This window comes from Marmota monax, unplaced genomic scaffold (genome assembly GCF_021218885.2).
Source record: "Marmota monax isolate L192 unplaced genomic scaffold, Marmota_monax_Labrador192_F-V1.1 WCK01_AAM20220418_F8-fsc00203, whole genome shotgun sequence".
Taxonomy (NCBI): domain Eukaryota; kingdom Metazoa; phylum Chordata; class Mammalia; order Rodentia; family Sciuridae; genus Marmota; species Marmota monax.
The window spans coordinates 1,433,068-1,455,548 of NW_026694787.1; the positions used below are offsets into that span (position 1 = coordinate 1,433,068).

A 22,481-nucleotide genomic window follows, 5' to 3' on the forward strand; every position below is an offset into this window, starting at 1 on the left:
GGTGTGCATGTCGCGTGTGCGCGCGCAGGTCTGGTGTATGTGTGCATTATGTACGTTTAGCAGTATGAGCCTGTGTACACGTTGCGTTAAGGTTTTTATGCATATTGCGTGGGCACGCTACGTGCAATCTGTGTGAGACCTGTAGTGTACATTGCATGTGCACGTTATACAATCACTGTTTGAGAACCAGAACGCACGCGCTGTTAACTGATGCGCATGCGGGTGCATGAGGCTCCGGTGCGGCGCAGCGGGCCGGTGTGAGGACCGCGTGTGGTGTGAGGACGCGTGCGCATGCGGACGCGCGCGGGTCCAGTGCGGCGCGGCTAGCCAGGCAGTGCGCCTGTGCGGCCGGCGCATCCCAATGGAGCGTGGAGGCGGTTTCGGGGCGGGATCCCGTGCTGAGGGGAATGCGAGGGGCACCCCGCTCCCCGGGAAGATGGCTGAGCCAGGTGCTGTGCGAACCTCGCCACCCAACCACCGGCCTACAGGTAGGGCCCTTGGAGTGCCTGGGGATCCAGAGGGCTTCGGACCCCTGGGGGGCGGGGCGGCCGCGCAAGGCAGCAGTTAGTGAGCGGTGGGGGTGGGGGCGCACGCCGAGCTTGGATAAACGCCCTTTCCCCTGCCTGGGGTCAATTGGGCGCCGGGTCCTGAGGCTACTCCTCTTTTTTGTCCGGGTGGCGGGTCTCCCTACCTCATCATAGCCTGGGTGAGTGGGTGCGCCCGAGGGTGCGCCTTTGGGTGGGTGGCAAGTGTGTTTGGGATGGAAGTGCAAGGGGCTCACGCTCGGTGCCGGAGGGGGTTGTGGGATACCAGACCATGTCCTTGAGAAACAGCTGGCGGGGGAGGGGGCATCGAGGTGGATCGAGCCTACTCTAGGGGATTGCCCCAGGCCTGCGCGTCTGCCCTCTCTGCGTCCTGAAAAAACGCGCAGGAGCGGTAGCTGCAGCCTGCGGTGAAGGTGGCTTTGCGCTTATCAGCATGCCCCCCGGGAATTAAACCGGCATAACCCACACTTGCTAAGCAGAGAGAGCGGCCTCTGGGATGGGTGACCCCTGCCACCAGGATGCTATCTCTGAAGCCTTGGGTAGGCTATCCAGGTGTTTGGCCCAGCAGCGGCCCCTTCACGTGGCGTCGCGGCTAATGAGGCTGCAGCTGCGGAGAGCCATGGAGGGCTGGTCCCAGTACAGGCTGCCCAAATGGGAGGTTGTGAAGGTATTTGGCAGAATTTGATAAGCAGGTCTAATCATCTGCTAATCATCTGTAAAGTGGTCTCAGGTAGTGCGGGGGTGGGGGTGGTGTAAGCAACATGGAAACGAATTCCATGCTATTTTTCCTGGCAGCATTCCCCCCCCTTTTCTTTTAGTTAATAATGTGAGCTATTTTAAAACATTTTTTACTGCAGTCTAACATGCATACAAAAACTGCACAAATTTTTGTATGATTTGGCGAATTATTATCACTTAGAGATGACATGAGTGTTATACATTAGGTAAACCAAGGAAGGGAAAAAAAATCAAAGGAAATGTTCGTTAGTCGCTTAAACATGCTTTTCATTGGGATTAGCGTAAATATTTTCTGATAGGGCCTTCAGTCACATCATTCATGGAAGGGAAGGGATGACTTAAATCATTTCCAGTTTGTGGGGTTTTTTGTTTGTTTATTTTTGTTTGTGGGTTTTTTTTTTTTTTGAACGGAGATTGAACCCAGGGGTACTTAACCATTGAGCCACATCCCCCAGCCCTTTAAATATTTTATTTACAGACAGGGTCTCCCTGAGTTGCTTAAGGCCTCGCTAAGTTGCTGAGGCTGGCTTTGAACCTGCCATCCTCCTGCCTCAGCCTTCCGAACTGCTGGAACCAGTTTGTGGTTTTCATCTTGCTTTTCCTTAAAGGCAGAACTTAATATCGCAGGGTAGTAATATGAATAACTTTTAAATGAATACTTCCATTTTCATACTAAAGCTTGAGAAACTCAAACTGCATCTGGTAAGGAAGAACCCAGAACACCCACCAAAACTGCTCCTTCCTGGCATTGGGGACCTTGTTGAATAAAAATTTGGAAAAGGGAGGTTGTTTGAACTTGCATTTTTATTTCATTGAGAGTATAAATAGTAAATTATTTAGATGTTTTGTTGTACTAATTAGAGGTGGACCTTCAGTTTTTCTTTTTTTGGAAATGGGTCTCACTATGTTGCTCAGGCTGGCCTCCAATTTGCCATCCTCCTGCCTCAGCCTCCTGTGTAGCTGGAATTACAGATGCACATTATGGTGCCCAGCTGTGGGGGATTCTTAAGTTCTGTTTGGAAACTCTGTTGTATGGTCATTTAATGCACTTTACTGTTACTGAGATTAGCTGAAGTTTTCTTTCATTTGAAATTGGAAATAATGGAAAGATGTGTGAAGGTTTAAAGGACTAAATAAACAATTGTGTGTCTTAAGGTTGGTGTGGTGAAATTGGCATGTTCACTTTAAGTGCCAGGTGGTATCACAGTTTGTTCTTTAGGGGCTAGGGAAGCCAGGTACTAAGAAAATGTCTTAAGAATAAAAAAAAAATCTTGATTCTTGAGTTTTTATTAGGATTAAGATCCTAATACTAATCATTCTTGGTCACCAAAAGCTTGACCATTTGGGACCCATTTCTAAAGAGAATTAAACAGTATTTCTAGCGGATCAACTGTTGTTCCTAAGCTTGTGCTGGGCACTGTGGAGACTGCAAAAGACAGAAAGGCCTGAGATGTTTAGGCTCTCCAACAATGTTATGTCTGTACAGTTGGGGGATATTAGTGGGTGAGTGGTTTTCCTAGGAGCTGTTGTAGATGATGGCAAGGGAATACCTCTGGTTGTTTCCTCTAGCAACAGGATCTTCTGATATTGAAACCTTGTGCTTGTTCCCAGTACCCACCAGTGATTCATTCATTCTTTCCTTTTACTTACCTATCCTCAGTAGAAATTACAGAATGTACTGTTCTTTTTAGTGATTGTGTTATATGCACAGCATAACAAATGAGGAGCAAGTGCTTCTTGTTTCTATCTGCTTAAATACCTTTATCAGCAGATAGGATCACCAGATCTCTACTGTCTTGCCAGACTACATCATTGTCACACTGGTCCTGTGCTATTCTCAGCCTGCAGTGCCCCCTTCTCCCCTTTTCCCTTTAGGGGTTCACTTTCTCTGGGCTCTTTCAGTCAGAATTAATGGACTTCTTCCTGTCAGTGCCTGTACTACCTCCAGCCAAGCACTCTTATTCTGCCTGTGTTACATTAACTTTCTAGTTCCTTTAGGTAGGTGTTCATTCGAGTGCTCAGTGCAGAAGAGACTCTGTACTGGTGGCTGTTTCTGCCTCTAAAGCTGAGTAGATTGAGGTCCAGACTGCCTGGTGAGAATACCAGCTCTATCCTTCCTCTTGTGTCACTTAGGGGAAGTTATTTGACATCACTGAACCTTGGTTTTCTTTAAGATGGACTTAAGAGGGGCTGGGGTTGTGGCTCAGTGGTAGAGTGCCTGCCGAGCATGCACGAGGCAATGGGTTTGACCCTCAGCACCACATAAGTGTAAAATAAAGATATTGTGTCCACCTAAAACTAAAAAATAAATATTAAAAAAAAAAAGATGGACTTAAGAAAAAGACTCAGATGGAGCACAATCTTGAGAATACAGCAGTTAATATTGGTAAGGCAGTGCCCAACACACAGGAAATGCTCCAGCTGGTTAGTCATTATTATCTATGTGCATTTCCTCTATTAGATTGTTAGCCAGATGGCAAGGCCTGTATTCATGTTATAGGTGCCTCTGTCAGTGCCACCTGGTACAGAGGGTAGTTGGATGGTCATCTACCCTCCCTCAGGGTTTTTGTGCACAGTATGTCTGTAACCAGTGCTTGCCAATTGTGTTATGCTGAGAGCAGCTAAGCAGGGTTGAATGCTCAGTAAATACTAATGAGTTGGATTAAATAATTGTGTCAGCGGAAAAGTTTGAGATGGTGGAACTACAAGGCATGCTTCCTGAGATCTCTTGAACTTTCCAGTGGCATTCTGTCCATAAATATTGTTTTACCAAGTTGAACTCATTTGCCCGTTTTTCCTGTTAAACAAAAACTCATGAGACCTAAGTATCTCTGAAATACAAGGGAATATTGAGCCAATACAGATGGTAGCCGAAAAAAAAAGGAGCAGTCCTGGGGCAAGTTCCCTCAGCCACCAGCAGCCAGGCTAGATGGCAGTTGGAAAAATGTCTGTGCTCTAAGAAACCAGATGCTTTATAATGAAACTTTGGAAAAGGAAGACACGAGTTATTTTTATTGAATCTCCATTAGCTCTTGATAAAAAGATTCTCAAAGGTTTGGGGATAGGTACCTTTAGTTTGGGACCACAAGCAGGATGCAATGGCAAAATTTAAGGTTTTGAGCTAGGCATGGTGGTGCAAGCCTGTAATCCCAGAAACTCAGGAGGCTGGGGCAACAGGATCGCCAGTTCAAATCCAGCCTTAGAAACTTAGTGAGGCCCTAAGCAACTTAGTGAGGCCCTGTCTCTAATAAAATAGGGTTGGGGAAGTGGCTCAGTGATTAAGCGCCCCTGGGTTCAATCCCTGGTACCAAAAAAAAAATTTATTTTGAGGTTTTAACATAATGTACAATTAGGAAAATGCAAATCAAACTATACTGAAATTCCCTCTCACACCAGTCAGAATGACAGTCATCAAGAATACAAATAATAGGGGTTGGGGTTATGGCTCAGTGGTAGAGCTCTTGCCTAGCATATGTGACACCCTGGGTTTGATCCTCAGCACCACATAAAAAGGTAAAGTTAAAAAAAGAATACAGGGGCTGGGGATGTGGCTCAAGAGGTAGCGCGCTCGCCTGGCATGCATGCGGCCCGGGTTCGATCCTCAGCACCACATACAAAAACAAAGATGTTGTGTCCACCGAAAACTAAAAAATAAAATAATAAAAAATACTCTCTCTCTTTAAAAAAAGAATACAAATAATAATAAATGCTGGAGAGGGGGCTGGGGATGTGGCTCAAGTGGTAGCGCGCTCGCCTGGTGTGCGTGCGGCCCGGGTTCGATCCTCAGCACCACATACAAACAAAGATGTTGTGTCCGCCAAATACTAAAAAATAAATATTAAAAAATTCTCTCTCTCTACCTCTATCTCTCGCACTCTCTCTTAAAAAAAAAAAAAAAAAATGCTGGAGAGGATATGGAGAAAAAGGAACACTTTTACACTGTTAGTGGGACTGTAAATTAGTACAACTGCTATGGAAATCAGTATGGAGGCTCCTCAAAAAATTAGGCATAGAAACATATGACCCAGCTATACCACTTCTTGGTATTTACCCTGAAGAATTAAAGTCATCTTAGTACAGTGAAACCATAATCAACTCCATCTTTATAGCAGCACAATTTATAATTGCAAAATTATGGAACCAGCCTAGATGTCCATCAATGGATGAACGCATAAAGAAAATGAGGTATAAATACACAATGGAGTTTTATTTAGCCATAAAGAAAAATGAAATATGTCAGTTGCAGGAAAATGGGTAGAACTAGAAACCATGTTAAGCAAAATAAGTCAGACTCAGAAAGTTAAGGGTCATGTTTTCTCTCATATGTGGAAGCTAAAGGGGAAAAAAGAAAAGCAAAGGTGGGAGTAGATCTCCTAAAAATCAAAGGGAGATCAGTAGAGGAAAGAGACCAAGGGGTGGGAGGTTTGAGGGGTAAGCTGGGGAGTGATTTTGGCCAAATTATATTGTCATATCATGTGCATGTATGAATATGTCACCACAAATTCCCCTCAATATGTAAACTATTATGCACCAATAAAAAATGAGGAAAGAAAATAATAAATTAAAAAATATAAAACAGTCTTTGTGTGCAGTGCTAGGGATCAAATCCAGGGCCTCACACATGCTAGGCAGGTGCTCTACCATTGAGCTAAATCCCCATTCCTAAACCAATCTTTTTTATTCTTTTTTTAAACATTTTAGTTATAGATGTACACAATATCTTTATTTTGTTTACTAATTTTTATGTAGTGCTGAGGATTGAATCCAGTGTCTTACATGTGCAAGGAAAGTGCTTTGCCAGTCAGCCACAACCCCAACCCTTTATTTGTTCTTTCTAGATATACATGACAGCAGAATGTATTTTGACATATTATACATACATGAAGTATAACTTGTTCTAATTAGAATCTTATTCCTTTTTTTGTTCTTTTTAGTTATACTTGACAGTAGAATGTTGACGTATCTTACATACATAGAATATAACATCCCATTCTTTTGGTTGTACATGATGTAGAGTTACACTGGTTGTGTGATCATATATGAAAGTAGAAAAGTTATGTCTGATTTATTCTATTGTCTTTCCCATCTCTCCTTCCTTCCATCTTCTGGCCCTTTGTAATTTAGGACATCTCAGAACTTTTATCATTCCCTCGCAGGGAGGGAATTGCTTTGAGGTAAGATGGGGTTCCTTGATGTTCTTGCACCTGCATATCTTTTATCTCCTGCATTGGAACAGGAGAATATAGGGTTGCAAACTGGAAGTTCTGGGAGCCTCCCCCAGGGATTCTAAATAAGGCGGGACTTGAGCAGCAAAGGCTAAGAATTAGGTTCTCAGGAAATCAGAGTTCTTTATCCTCTTTTAAAGTTGGATTTATTTACATTTTTATGATGCTGGAGTTTGAACCCAGGGCTTGTGCATGCTAGGTAAGCATTATACCACTGAGCTATGTCCCCAGCCCTTTTTAAAAATTGTATTTTAAGGGACGGGGTTGTGGCTCAGTGGTAGAGCGCTTGACTAGCATGTGTGAGGCACTGGGTTCAATCCCCTGCACCACATAGAAGTAAATAAATAAAATAAAGATATTGTGTCCATCTACAACTAAAAAAAATATTTAAATTTTTTTTTTTTTATTTTGAGACAGGGTCTTGCTAAATTGTCCAGGCTGACCTTGAATTTGTGATCCTCCTGCCTCAACCTCCCCAAAAGCTGGGATTACAGGTATTTGCCACTGCACCTGACACTGTTGAGTATTTCTAACCTCCATGTCACTGTGCCTCCACAGATAGACAATAACAAGCTTCTTTTGTACTTGGGCCATGCCTGCCATGTCTTCTCTACTGCTCTCAAGATGTAGCTCTGTATTTTCCATCTATATCTTACAGGGATTTTGTGTGCCTTTTCCTTAGTACAGAGTTGTTTTTCTCCCCAAAGGTGTTGAGGAGCTCATTTCTTAGAATGTTTTTGTTACAGCAAAAACATTATTAACTGAAATGCTTGGAGGAGGAAAAGTTCCATTTAATAGAATTTCCTGGTCTGCTAGGAATTAATTCCCATCCTTTCTGTACCAGCCTTTATTGTTGAAAATCTTTGAAGAAAACCATAATCAACTTTACTGTCTTAGGAAGCTGTATTGGGTGTGATTGAGCATGAAACTTATTGTGCCTCTGGAAGAACTGCAGAAGATTCTTTGATACTCCAGGCTAGTGTTTCAAACTAACTTTGGTAAATGACCAATTTTTGGTTTTCTTTCTAATTTCCAGTCTGCGGTTGGTTAAAAAGAAAGAAAGAAAAAAGCAATAAAGAAGACTTACTAGAAAAAATAAAAGACACAGAAAAATACAAATCCCAATTACTTTTTAATCTTCTCCCCCCAACCTGCTCCCTTTCTCCACCTGCTTGCCTGCCTCCCCACCTCCCCCCATTTTCTTTCAGTACTGAGCATGATTGAACTCAGGTATTCTATCACTGAGTTACATTCCCAGCCTTCAAGTCCCAGTTTTGAAATATGAGACTAGAATAAATATTAGATTCAAATATATCAGTAGACATGAAATTACTCTGTAAAATTGCTGTAAATGTTTCAGCATGCATGCTCTGAATTTATGCCCTTACTGAGAACTGATAATGAACAATAAAGAGACCAAAACCAATCCATGAAGGCCACACACCACATTTTGGGTAGCTCTGCTGTGGGCCAGCATTTCCCAATTGGCGTGGTACTATGAGAGGGTTTTCTTTTTTTTTTATTGGTTGTTCAAAACATTACAAAGCTCTTGACATATCATATTTCATACATTAGATTCAAGTGGGTTATGAACTCCCATTTTTACCCCAAATACAGATTGCAGAATCACATCGTTTACACATCCACATTTTTACATAATGCCATATTAGTAACTGTTGTATTCTGCTACCTTTCCTATCCTGTACTATCTCCCCTCCCCTCCCCTCCCACTTCTCTCTCTACCCCATCTACTGTAATTCATTTCTCTCCTTGTTTTTTTTTCCATTCCCCTCACAACCTCTTATATATAATTTTGTGTAACAATGAGGGTCTCCTTCCATTTCCATGCAGTTTCCCTTTTCTCTCCCTTTCCCTCCCACCTCATGTCTCTGTTTAATGTTAATCTTTTCCTCCTGCTCTTCCTCCCTACTCTGTTCTTAGTTGCTTTCATTATATCAAAGAAGACATTTGGCATTTGTTTTTTAGGGATTGGCTAGCTTCACTTAGCATAATCTGCTCTAATGCCATATGAATGGGTTTTAGGTTGCACATGGATAAACTTATCTTTTCAAACTTTGGCTTAATAATTCTATGAATCATTTAGTTGTGTCAGGAAAATTCAACTGGTATATCAAACTGTGGTTTCATGAATATTGTCAGAATAAGTAAAAAGTGGAAATAAATGTCAAGTTAAAGGAAAATACTAAATAATAGTATAGATCAGTTCTGGCTAATACAAATTTTCTAGTAGCCACATTTAAAAAAAAAGAATGGGTGAAGTTTATATAATTTGACCCAGTCCAGTATTTCCAAAATATTATCGTTTTATTAATTTATTTATTTTGGTACCAGAAATTGAACCCAGTGGTGCTTAACTACTGAGCCACATCCCCAGCCCCACCCCCTTTTTAAAATTTTGAGACAGGGTCTTGTCGAGTTGCTTAGGGCCTCATTAAATTGCTGAGGCTGGATTTGAACTTGTGATCCTCCTACCTCAACCTCCAGAGCTACTAGGATTATACCACCACACCCAGCCAAAATATTATCATTGTAACATATAATTAGTATAAAAAGTTATTGGTTAGATATCTTACTTTCTCTGCACTGAGTCTGTTACATCCAGTGTGTATTTTGCATCTTTAGCATGTCTCCGTTTGAACTAGTCATGCTTCAGGTACTCAATAGCCAACTCTGGCTAGTAGCTGCTGTCTTGGACAGCACTGATCTAAAAAAATCTTCATTATGGAAAAGTGTTCCATGATTTGGATTGAGCCTCACAGTGTACTAAGAGTGCTATGGTATTGAGTACAGTTATATGCTGTCGAGTATGGGTGGGCTTGACTTCATTGTAATTATTAAGCTGTTATTGAGAGAAAACAGTAGAAAAATCATAAAACTGTAATTGTGGAAGAAGAGAGTATTAACCAGCTCAGGATTTCCCAGATTCCATGTGGGGTCTGGTTGAGAAACCCCCTCCCCTTGTTGGGTGAGGTCTGTTGAGTTGGGATTCCCTGGGCTCTGTGAAGTGGGATCTGATCATCTCTTCCCCCAGAGCTGGAGTCATACCTTCTTAGTGCTTTGTTACAAAAGCCACCTGCGTATTCTGGCCAATCTGTTAGAATAGATAACTAATTGAGATCGCACCATTAGGCAGTTCCAGTGTATTCTAGGCTGGTTCTCTCCTTTTGATTAAGAGGACCTTACTGGGCAAGGCCAGTTCCAGCATCCACTTCAGGACCGGTAGGACAAGTTCCTGTCTGAACTAAGTTGTCCCCCAAGCAGTTAATCTTTACCTTTGAAAACTGGTCCTTAAAGAGTTGACTGTTAGGGCTGGGGATGTGGCTCAAGCGGTAGCGCGCTCGCCTGGCATGCGTGCGGCCCGGGTTCGATCCTCAGCACCACATACAAACAAGGATGTTGTGTCCACCAAAAACTGAAAAATAAAAATATTAAAAAATTCTCTCTCTCTCTCTTTAAAAAAAAAAGAAAGGATAATAAAAATAATTAATTTGTTTAACAATAACAAAAAAAAAAGAGTGGACTGTTAGAAGATTAGGAAGCCAACCAGTGTGATACCCCAGTTGCTATGGTTTATATATTGGATTAACTTGCTTCTCGGCTTCATTTTTCTGTCCCTTCCCTTGTTTTTTGTTTTCTTGACCATTTTTCATATTTATTTCTACTGTATTTTCTATCAACAGCTTTAATTCCTTCTGAAAATGGGAGGGGACATAAATGACTACTTGAAATTATAAATATAGAGCAAGGGCTGGGGTTGTGGCTCAAGTGGTAGAGTGCTTGCCTAGCATGCGTGAGGCACTGGGTTCGATCCTCAGCACCACATTAAAAATAAAATAAAGGTATTGAGACCACCTAAAAAACCTAAAATAAATAAATAAATATTTTTTTTAAAAAAGAAATAAATATAGAGCAAGAACTGTCCTTGCAGCTGGAGTCTTTTTCCAGGCACCTGAAGACCTTTATTAAGTGGTGTTCTGTGTCCCTGTTCCAAAACAGCTTAATATATGCCACTGACCCGAAATAACCATCAGAATTTTAAATTGAGCAAAATAGAGTTTCCTGCTATGCTTATTTTCTAAAACAACTTCTACCTCAAGGGTATCCCTGTATGTTCTCTTCCTTCAGCACCTAAGCACATGTTTTCAGCACTGCACTGACTAAAGGGAAACAGCATTGTGCATGGGGGTATCACTTAGGAGGTTTTGCTCTTTTCTGCCTTACTAATTGTATGTGTTCACTTTGCCTGAGCATTAGTCAGGGGTGACAATTGGTGGTGAAATATTATGGCAGCCTTCAGTGGAAACATTCCTTGCATTTGGGTAATTTCCCCCCCAGTGGAGAACATACTATGAACAAAATTTAACAGTGATCATTTTCATTAACAACATAGCCAATATTATTTAAGCAATTTTAGTTATGTCTTTAGACCAAAAGCTCTTTTTAAATTGCTAATTATAATTGCAGATTTCTTAATGAAAAACATGTTCCTGCTCTTTCCCCCCCACACACACTCACCTAAATTTCCACTTCGCTTGATTTTATTTTCATCAGTCATGAGTTTTTCTAAAGAATAATTGCTTCTTGGGCTGGGGCTGTAGCTCAGTGGCAGAGTGCTTGCCTTGCACATATGAGGCACTGAGTTTGATCCTTAGCACCACATAAAAATAAACAAACAAAGACATGCTGTCCATCTACAACTACAAAAAAAATTTTAAAAAAAGAATAATTGCTTCTTATTAATGGTCCATTAATTTCTACATATCTCTAATCTTCTGGGATGAGATTAACCTTTTTTATAGAAGAATAATTAAGTGACAGAAATGGGCTGTTTCAGTATACCCTGTTGAGCTTTAATTTCTCTTAGTTGTATTTTGGTTTCTCTTAGTTTCAACTGCAAGGCCTGAGGAGACTCGAGACTCAATGCCTTTTTTAAAAAATATTTTTTTAGTTGTCAATGGACCTTTATTTTATTTATTTATATGCAGTGCTGAGAATTGAACCCAGTGCCTCACACATGCTAAGCAAGCATTCTACCACGGAGCCCCAACTCCAGCCCCAACTCTGCCTTTTTGCCAAAGAATGCTGAATGTCTTTTGTGGTACCTAATTTTATCTTTAGTTCTTAAAAATTAAGAAGATTCTTTCCTCGTTGGCATGTTAAGATGATTTCAGAGTTGAGTAAGTGCCTCTTACAATCAATCTGTTGTTTCAAGCAGGAGATAAGACACACAAGATATAGTGCTGTCTAATAAAACTTGCTATTGAAGATGAAAATGTTCTAGATCTAAGCTGTTCCATGTGATAGGCACCAACTATATGTGGCTGTTGAGCACTGAATAACTGAATTTTTATTTGTATCTGACTTTTATTTTTTATACCTTTATTTTATTTATTTATTTTTATGTGGTGCTGGAGGATTGAACCCAGTGCCTTACATGTGTGAGGCAAGCGCTGTACCACTGAGCCACAACCCCAACCCCTTGTATCTGATTTTTAAAAATTTATATAACCACATGCCATAGTGGCTTTCATATTGGAAGCCTATTGTGCAGCTAAATAGATGTTGACTAACCTTGCCAGATTATGATCACGAATGAGGAAAGAGTTTCAGATCTCAAACAAGTTTCTTCAAACTCATCTATTCTTGGTTTCTCCTATACATGCTCTGGTATTTGGCACTTGTCACTCAACTACTCTAAGATGCTTATAGGCCACCAAGAACAGAATCAGCAGTTAGTTCCTGTGGTTCATATCAGGTCTGTAAGGCAGTGATGAAACTAATAGACAAGTCTTATTTCTGGCTCCTGGTATCCATAGTCAGCTAACTCCTTTTTATCCCTGTCTCAGCTTATCAGGTTGGCATCATTGAAGAGTAAAGACTGAAGCCAGAGTCTTTGGTTATATAGCTTGGTTGGTGAAACCAGATTGACTTAGAAGGCATTAAAAAAACATTAGCTATGTAGGATTCAGGTGAGTTTCAGGGAGAACTTTTCCAGTAAAAGATTGGCAGGAATAGTTGACGGGGACCTGGATTACAAGCCCAAGTCAGAGAATTCAGTAGTGGGACCTGATTTTGGTAAGAGCATTTGGGGGCATTGAGCACCACAACTGAATTAGTCATGTTCCCTATTCTCTAGGATGTACTTGCTAAGGTAGATAAATCTCCACTCTCGTTCCAGCTTGCTCCTTACAAACAGTGGCCTCAGGCATTGGCAATAGAATTCAGTTGCTTGTCTGTAAATGAGACAGTATAGTAGGTGGATCTTATTGGTGCTTTCTAACTCTGCAACACTGTGATCCTCCATGACTGGTCCAAAAGGCTGAAGGAAATATATGGCTGGACTTCACTTTTGTTGGCAGGATCATCAACCACATAGCTTTGGAGCCCCTGGTCCCGTTACACCCAAGCCTGGAGATTCTGCCTTTATCTCTCTTGACCCCATCTCTGTGGCCAGTGCCTTGGGTCAGATCCTGTTATTTAGGACCTGACCAACATCACAAAAACCTTAGAGGTCTCTTCCAGATTACCTTTCCTGTTGTGGATTCATCCTGTCACTTTCTTGCTTTAACTTCCTTTAATCCCTGCCTAGTACTTCCTAGAGAGTAGTCTATACTGCTGATGGAGTTTCCAGGCTTGTTGGGGTGGGCTCCTTCTTACCCCTCCAACCCCCTCTGGCCAGTGACCACCAGCTCATAGTGTCCAGCACACTTTACATCCACTTATATCTGATTGACCATGTGCATGCTGTTTTCTTTGCCCAGAATTCTTTTCTTTGTTGCTATCTTCATCCTTGTCTACCCTGTTCTTCCTTCTGTATATACCTCACCTCCCTGAACCCTTCCCTCACCACACATACTTTGGGTGGTTTTTTGCCTTTCTCTTCCATTTTCCATTAGAGTGTTGACTATGCTTATGTAAGTAAACCATGTGCAAATAAAATCAGGGCTGGCATTTGGAAGTTAAAGTGCACAGATTTTTTTATTTTGGGGGGGGGGGTACTGGGGATTCAACCACCATCCACAGCCCTTGTTGTATTTTATTTAGAGACAGAGTCTCAGTGAGTTGCTTAGGTCCTTGCAAAGTTTCTGAAGTTGACTTTGAACTCCTGATCCTCCTGCTTCAACCTCCTTAGCTACTGGGACTACAGGTAAAAGTGCACAAATCTTAAATATATAATCTGATGAATTTTTTATGTATGTACCCATCTAACCAATACCTATATCAAGAAATTAAACATTTCTGCTACCCAGAAAGCTCCCTCATACCTCTTCCTGGTTAATACCTGCTAAAGGTACTGTTCACCTCTTTTCACTGTAGATAAGTTTGCTTGTTTTTAAACTTTTAAAAATAGATTCATGTATTATGTACTTTTTATTGTGATAAATTATATAACAGTTTTCAATTTGAACCATTTTAACAGTACAGTTCAATAGCATTAAGTACACTCATATCATTGTGCTACCATCACCATTATCTACCTCTAGAACTTTTCTATCAAAAATATCCATTTTTGTATTTTTTTTTACTTACGTTATGTCTGTAAGGTAAACCTGTGTTGTTATAGATATCTGTGGCTCCATTTCTTTTTATCTCTTGAGTAGTATTACGTTGTGTGACTATACTACAGTTTGTTCTATTCATTCTCTGTTGTTGGACAGTTGAGTTATTTCCAGTCTATTTTTCTTTTGACTAAAACTGATAAGAATATGATGTTTTTATATATATCTTGGTGCCCATACAAACATATTTCTGTTGGTTACATATCTAGGAGTGGAATTGCTGGGTTATAAGGTAGGCATATGTTCAGCTTTAGCAGATAGTGCCAAATCATTTTACAAAGTGACTTGTATTCATTTCCTTTTGCTGCTGTAACAAATTATCATGAACTTAGTGGCTTCAAACAATATAAATTTATTATCTCTTAATTCTGGAGGTCAGAAGTCATAAAATTAAGATATCAGCAAAACCTTTCTGAAGGCTCTAGGCAAGAATATGTTTCTTGAGCTGGGAATGTGGCTCAAGCGGTAGCGCGCTCGCCTGGCATGCGTGCGGCCCGGGTTTGTTCCTCAGCACCACATACAAACAAAGATGTTGTGTCTGCGGAAAACTGAAAAATAAATATTAAAAAATTTTCTCTCTCTCTCTCTCTTTAAAAAAAAAGAATATGTTTCTTGTACTCTTTCCTTGGCTCATGGCCCCTTTCTCAAGGCCAGCATCTTTCATTCTCTCTCCAGCCTTTGTTTCCATTGTCTCATTCTATTCACTTTGACTTTAAATATCTCACCTCTCTTGTGATTACCTTGGGCCCATCAAGAAAATTCTGGATAATCTCCTTGTCTCAAGAGCCTTAACTTAACCACATCTGCAAAGGCCTTTTTGTTAGATAAGGTAACATATGCATAGGTTTTGGGGACTAGAACATTGACATTCTGGTGGGGGAGACATTATTTTGCCTACTATGTGACTATATCCTTTTTTAATTTAAATTTTTATTTATTCTAATTTATTAAACATGATAGCAGAATGCATTTCAATTCATAGTATACATATAGAGCACAATTTTTCATTTCTCTGATTGTACAAAAGTAGAGTCACACCGTTTGTGTCTTCATACATGTACTTAGGGTAATGATGTCCATCTCATTCCACCATCTTTCTTACCCCTATCTTCCCTCTCTTCCTTTTCCTCCCCTTTGGTCTATCTAAAGTTCCTTCATTCCTCCTATGCTCCCTGCCATCCTTATTATGGATCAGCATCCTCGTATGAGAGAAAACATTCGGCCTTTGGTTTTCTGGGATTGGCTTACTTCACTTAGCATGATATTCTCCAACTTCATCCATTTACCTACAAATGCCATGATTTTATTCTCTCTTAATGCTGAGTAATATTCCATTGTGTATATATACCACAGTTTCTTTATCCATCTACTGAAAGGCATCTAGGTTGGTTCCACAATTTAGCTATTGTGAATTGTGCTGCTATAAACATTAATGTGGCTGCATCACTATAGTAGGCTGTTTTTAAGTCCTTTGGGTATAAACCCAGGAGTGGGATAGCTGGGTCAGATGGTGGTTCCATTCCAAGTTTTCCAAGGAATCTCCATACTGCTTTCCAGATTGGCTGCACCAATTTGCAGTCCCACCAGCAATGTATGAGTGTGCCTTTTCCCCCACATCCTTGCCAACACTTATTGTTGTTTATATTCTTGATAGCTACCATTCTGACTGGAGTGAAACGAAATCTTAGTTTTGATTTGCATCATTTCTCTAATTGCTAAGATGTTGAACTTTTTTTATATATTTGTTGATCAATTGTATATCCTCTTCTGAGAATTGTCTGTCCAGTTCCTTGGCCCATTTATTAATATGGTTATTTGGGTTTTTTTAAGATTTTTTGAGTTGTTTATATATTGTAGAGATTAGTGCTGTATCTGATATGTGTGTAATAAAAATTTACTCCCATTCTGTAGGCTCACTCTTCGCCTCACTGATTGTTTCTTTTGCTGAGAAGAAGCTTTTCAGTTTGAATACATCCCGTTTATTGATTCTTGATTTTATTTCTTGAGCCATAGGAGTCTTGTTAAGGAAGTCAGGTGTTGAGAGCCACAGCCCAAAGGGCCCCAGCAAACTTCCAGCTGATTGGCTCCTCTGCAGTGATGCTCATTGGGCTGTTTCCCCGCCCTTTCAGACCACGGAGCTGCTCATTGGGGGACTCTTTTGGCTCCGCCTACGCGACCCAGCCAATCGGCCTCAAGAGCAGGAGGAGTTGGGGGTTGAGAGTCTTGTGGGAAGCTGGTGGTAACAGTTGGGCTCTGAGGGAATTCCTGAAGAGCTCCTGTGGTGCTGCTTGTGTGTTCTAAAAATAAAGTTCGTTTCTGCTTGATAAGTGGTTCCTGAATTGTGCCCAGCCAGACTGCGGCAGTCGGGGCGTAATCTGACATGATGAAGATTTGGGCCTACTTTTTTCTTCTGTTAGGTGCAGGGCCTCTGGTTTAATTCCCAGGTGCTTGATCACTTTGAGTTAAGTTTTGTGTATGGTGAGAGACAGGGCCTTAATGTCATTTTGCTGCATTTGGATTTCCAGTTTTCCCAGCACCGTTTTTTGAAGAGGCTATCCTTTCTCCAATATATGTTTTTGGTACCTTTGTTTAATATGAGAAAATTGTATTTGTGTGGGTTAGTTTCTGTGACCTCTATTCTGCATCATCTGTCTACCAGTCTATTTTGGTGCCAATACCATGCTGTTTTTTGTTACTATTGCTCTGTAATATAGTTTAAGGTCTGGTATAGTGATACCACCTGATTCACTTTTCTTCCTAAGGATTGCTTTAGCTATTCTAGGTCTCTTATTTTCCCAGATGAATTTCATGACTGCTTTTTCTATTTTTATGAGGAATGTCATTGGGATTTTGATTGGAATTGCATTAAATCTGTATAGTGCTCTTGGTAGTATGGTCATTTTGACAATTCTGCCTATCCAAGAACAAGGGAGATCTTTCCACCTTCTAAGGTTTTCTTTAATGTCTTTCTTTAGCATTCTGTAGTTTTCATTGCAGAGGTCTTTCACCTCTTTCATTAAGTTAATTCCCAAGTATTTTATGTTTTAAAGGCTATTATAAATGGGGTAGTTTTCCTAGTTTCTCTTTCAGAGGATTTGTCACTGATGTATACAAAAGTGCCTTTGATTTACAGGTATTGATTTTATATCCTGCTACTTTGCTGAATTCATTTATTAGTTCTAGAAGTTTCCTGATAGAATTTTTGGGATCTTCTAAGTATAGAAGCATATTGTGGTGAATAATGATAACTTGAGTTCTTCTTTTCCTATTCATATCCCTTTAATTTCTTTCGTCTAATTGCTCTAGCTAGAGTTTCAACAACTATGTTAAATGGAAGTGGTGAAAGAGGGCATCCCTGTCTTGTTCCAGTTTTTAGAGGGAATGCTTTCAATTTTTCTCCATTTAGAATGATGTTGGCCTGGGGCTTAGCATAGGTAGCTTTTACAATGTTGAGATATGTCCCTGTCATCCCTAGTTTTTCTAGTGTTTTGAACATGAAGGGGTGCTGTATTTTGTCGAATGCTTTTTCTGCATCTATTGACATGATCATATGATTCTTATCTTCAAGTTTATTGATGTGATGAATTACATTTATTGATTTCCGTATGTTGAACCAACCTTGCATCCCTGGGATGAACCCCACTTGATCATGGTGCACTATCTTTTTAATATGTTTTTGTATTCTATTTGCCAGATTTTTATTGAGAATTTTTACATCTATGTTGACTATATCCTTTTGTATTCCAATGGGAGTTCTCATTCTTCCACATCTTTGTCAGTGTTGGTATTATCAATCTTTTTCATTCTAGTCATTATGGTGTGAGATTTAAGGGCATAGCCATGGCAACCACCTCAGACAGTATGTCCTCTGTTGCTCCAATGTTAGCTTCATTGCAGCTTACCAGCATTGTTTCATGAGTGTTTGTTTACCTGCCTCTATCTTGGCCAAACTGAACATTGCATCATGAGGCAGACCATATAGTATCTGAATTAATAAATGCTCCTTGAATGCTAAGAGCTGACTGAAGGGAGTTTTCAGCATAGCAGGGAAGCAGAGCTGAAGATGTAAATGAAAGCCGATGCTTACGGAACTGTCTGCCTCAGCACATGGACATCAGGTGGGTAGAGTTTCTCCCAAATAAAACAGGACCAAAGCAAAGAGCCTGGCTTCTAGCTTCTATACACTTCTTGTCTTTCACAAGGTGGTTAATCTATATGTGAGTAATGCCCTGAAAGGAGATTTGGGCCTCAACTGTTAAGGGCGTTGGTTGGAAATGACTTCACTGTGTATGTAAATTAGAGGAAAATGCAGTTCTGGCAACTCCTGATCTTGAACATTTTGTGGGGACACAAGTTTTCCTTTTCCCAGGAGTTAGATCATGTAGCAACATACAGCTGCTTCTCACTTGCAGAACAAAAGACTTGAAGGTAAGTAGCACTTTCTGGATCTCAGAGAGTATTGTGTGTGTAGATTTAAATCTGCTTTGGAAACTTGAGGCTAATAGTTTGATGAAGGTGAAGCCAGAGTAGAAATGAATTTTGAAACCCCTGGACACAGGGATGTGGATGCAGATGCTTGGCACTGGAGAGAAGCCCAGAAGGTAGGATTATAAAAGACAAAAGGCAGACAGATCAAGTAACTACTTGCTGTGTTCTTTTTGATTTTCAAGGCTACTTTGCTGGGCACATACTTGGTTTTATGAGACCCGTAAGGTTTCAAGGTCTTAGTCTTACTTTTTCTTGGGGGGGGTACCTGATGTAGGGAGTGTTCCTATGGCTTGGCATTACTTTGACCCTCTGGGGTATGGTATGTGTGTAAAATCTTAAGAGAGAGTGACAGAGGACTTCCTCAGCCCTCACAGGAAAACCTCTCTGTTTTCTACCCAAACCTGGCTAGTTGGTATTTGGATCAAAAGGGAATTAATCTTTGGAGAAAAAAATATATCAGGGTAGGAGTTACTGTGACAGACTTGTGCAGGGCTTATTGCCTTCTGTTTAAACTGACAGTGTCACACCTTTAGTGATTTGAATAATTATGTGTGTGATTCACAGACTGATCTGAAATAAGCCAGTTGTACCAGAATGGAGGTACACAGGGTCCTTGAATAGTGTGGCCAAAACACATACTACAAGACTGAACACAAAGGATGTGGCCAGGTGTTTATGGAGTTCAGGTGACGTCTTGGACATCCACTCCACTCTGCTGTATCTGAGTTGTAGAGATCAGCTGGCTGCATTCCTACTGAGAACTGTCTCTCCAGGATTCAGACCAGCTCTGTCTTTGTTCTCTGTAATCTTGGACCAGTGAAGCTGAGGGACTACCCTTTTGGAGTTCCCCTCTATGAACTCCAGGTATGGAGGGGAATCTTTTTTTAAAAAATATTTTTATTTTTTAGGTTTCGGCGGACACAACATCTTTGTTTGTATGTGGTGCTGAGAATCGAACCCTGGCCGCACGCATGCTAAGCGAGCGCGCTACCGCTTGAGCCACATCCCCAGCCCAAGGAGGGGATCTTTTTTAAAAAAAAAAAAATTTTGGTTATAGATGGACACATACCTTTATTTTATTTATTTATTTTTATGTGGTGCCGAGGATCGAACCCAGTGTCTCACATGTGCTAGGCAAGGGCTTTACCACTTACCTACAACCCCATCGTGGATGGGATCTTTAAAGAGAATGTGAGATGAGCTGCCTCCTCTAAGCATTGGGTCTTCTCTGTTTTCAGAACAGATATTGAATCTCTGCTGGGTATTTCTGAAGCAGGAGGTGCCCTTTTACCTCTTGGGTCAGGAAATTCTTTCTGTTGATTAAAATAAAATATTTCCTATCGCTAAATCCTCTGTAGACAGATAGGACAACCACTTGACATCCTTTAGAAAAACCTTCCAGTCTTCATAAATATAGTGAGACCCCTTCTTTGGGCTTCACCACCCCTAGTTCCTTAAAGCCCCCTGATATGACTATATTTCATGTTTACTCCTGTGATAATAGTGTTTTCCTTTAATTGTTTGAACAAATTGCCTGTAATGTAGCCCTTTCATCTCTTTCTTGGTTAAGAGTTTATGACTTAATACCTTGATCTGATCAAATACTAGCTTTGTCCACTAACTAGCTTTGGGGCTGCAGGTTAGCTTCTTGGCATATGCTAACCTCAGTTTCTTTACCTACAAAATGGGGATAATAATTGAAACTCTTGTGAGGTCAACACACAAATTATGTGAGGTAATGTGTAGAAAGTATTTAGCACAATGTCTTTTATGTAGGTAGTGATCTGTGAAGTAGGAAATGTGCTCATCATCTCTATCAAATACAGGGTTCCAGATGATATAAATGGGCATAAAATATTTTATTACATAAGTTTACATCATTATAAATATAATTATTACAGTCTTTGCTTTCCAAGGAGCTGGTAATCTAGAGATAGCTGCCTCAAACTAAGTATAAAGCACTGAAATGTGTCATAAGTAGAAATATTAAAATGGACTATAAGGCCATAGATGAGCAAGCTGTCCATTCTGGCTTGAAGAATAGAGTCAAAGTTCTGCACATGTATGAGTCCCCACAGCAGGTGATTTTTTGGGAGGCACAGCCACTTAGACTTGGGTGCCCCCTGGTTAGCAGGACAGTACTGCCAGACTCAGCATGTATAAGTGGAGACCCATGTTTTGAGCCATGCATTTCAGTTTATGCCCAGGAATGGTGTTTCTTTCTCTCCTACTGAGAGCTTAATTTATATTTTGAAATTCTTAAAGTATATAGTTCTGACCTATTCAGGCGGCTCTATAGCTAATAGTATTCATTTTCCTATGTCAGAGTTTAGGTCCTAGTTCTCCATGTCTTAGGTGAGCTTTCTCTTCCCATTTTGTGCAGTTAGCATTTTCTCACAGAGAAAAAAAAAAGGAACACTTACTTTTTGTCCCCTACCCCTATACAACACAAAGTATGGATGCTTCACCTCACACATTTGCTCATAGCTTAAAGAGAAAACCATCTGATTTTCTGGAACTGTAGAAACTGCACATGGCTTTTGGCAAGCAGAGAGTTGTATGGCATGCTGTAAGTTTTTAAGTTTAGGGGTTTAGACTCTGCTGGACAATATGGTAGCCAGTTCCATGTATGGCTAGTTAATATTAAATAGCATTAACAGTTCAGTTTCAGGGTTGCACTAGCTATGTTTCAAGTACTAAACAGACAACTGCTAATGGCTACAGTATTGGACAGTGCACATACGGAACATTTCCATCACTACAGAAAGTGCTGTGAGACGGTGCTAATTTAGGGGGTTGTCTTTCATTTGGAGGATACACTTTTTAAAAAAATAATTTGTTTATTTGTTCTAATCAGTTATACATGACAGTAGAATGCTCTTTAATTTATTGTACACAAACGGAGCAAAATTTTTTACTTCTGTGGTTTAACCCAAAGTAGGATTATACCATTCGTGCAATCATACCTAGGGTAATGATGTCCATCTCATTCCACCACCTTTCCTATCCCCATGTCCCCTCCCCTTTGCCCCATCCAAAATTCCTCCACTCATTCCATGCTCCCCCCCATTATGGATTAGCATCCACTTATCAGAGAAAACATTGGGCCTTTTTTGGGATTGGCTTATTTTGCTTAGCGTGATATTCTGTAACTATCCATTTACCTGCAAATGCCATAATTTTATTCTCTTTTATTGCGGAGTAATATTCCATTGTGTATATATACCACAGTTTCTTTATCCATTCATCTATTGGAGAGCATCTGGGTTGGTTCCACAGTTCGGCTGTTGTGAATTTTGCTGCTAGAACATTGATGTGGCTGTTTTTAAGTCCTTTGGATGTAGACCAAGGAGTGGGATAGCTGGGTCAAATGGTGGTTCCATTCCAAACTTTCCAAGGAATCTCCATACTGCTTTCCAGATTGGCTGCACTAATTTGCAGTCCCACCAGCAGTGTATGAGTGGGCCTTTTCCCACACAACCTCGTCAACACTTGTTGTTGCTTGTATTCTTGATAACTGCCATTCTGACTGGAGTGAGATGAAATCTTAAGAGTAGTTTTGATTTGCATTTCACTAATTGCTAGAGATGTTGAACATTTTTTCATATATTTGTTGATTGATTGTATATCTTCTTCTGAAAAGTGTCTGTTCAGCTCCTTAGCCCATTTCTTGATTGTTGATTTTTTGAATAATACACTTAAAAAAAAATCTACAGATGTATTCCCCAATTCAGTTTGGTCTGCCACAAAGGCAGAAAGCACAGGGATTGTTTTCTTTTGCATCCTAGTACTAATCAAAAGAAAAACAGAAAAATCGGGGCTGGGGTTGTGGCTCAGAGGCAGAGCACTCGCCTGGCATGCGTGAGGCACTGGGTTCAATCCTCAGCACCACATAAAATAAAATA

General features: G+C 40.4%; 1 protein-coding gene and 1 non-coding gene across 8 annotated transcripts in view; one reads left to right on the forward strand and one right to left on the reverse strand.

The window, feature by feature from the left end:
- The first annotated feature begins 256 nt into the window (after positions 1–256).
- The window catches only part of Map7d2 (MAP7 domain containing 2), a 110,920-nt gene continuing 88,695 nt past the window's right edge, over positions 257–22,481 (forward strand). For 2 of the 7 annotated variants that reach the window (XM_046425871.2, XM_058573065.1), the window contains exon 1: positions 257–488. In XM_046425871.2, the coding sequence (XP_046281827.1) occupies positions 362–488 (127 nt within the window). In that variant the 5' untranslated portion in view covers positions 257–361. Of the gene's footprint in view, positions 489–683; positions 707–6,982; positions 7,003–13,657; positions 13,677–22,481 lie in introns of those variants that run through there. The other 5 variants (XM_058573063.1, XM_058573064.1, XM_058573067.1 and 2 more) reach the window with 5 other exon arrangements.
- On the reverse strand, positions 22,291–22,408 carry LOC124080013 (small nucleolar RNA SNORA31). Its single transcript, XR_006847551.1, has one exon. It is a non-coding gene; the product is annotated as a small nucleolar RNA SNORA31 (small nucleolar RNA).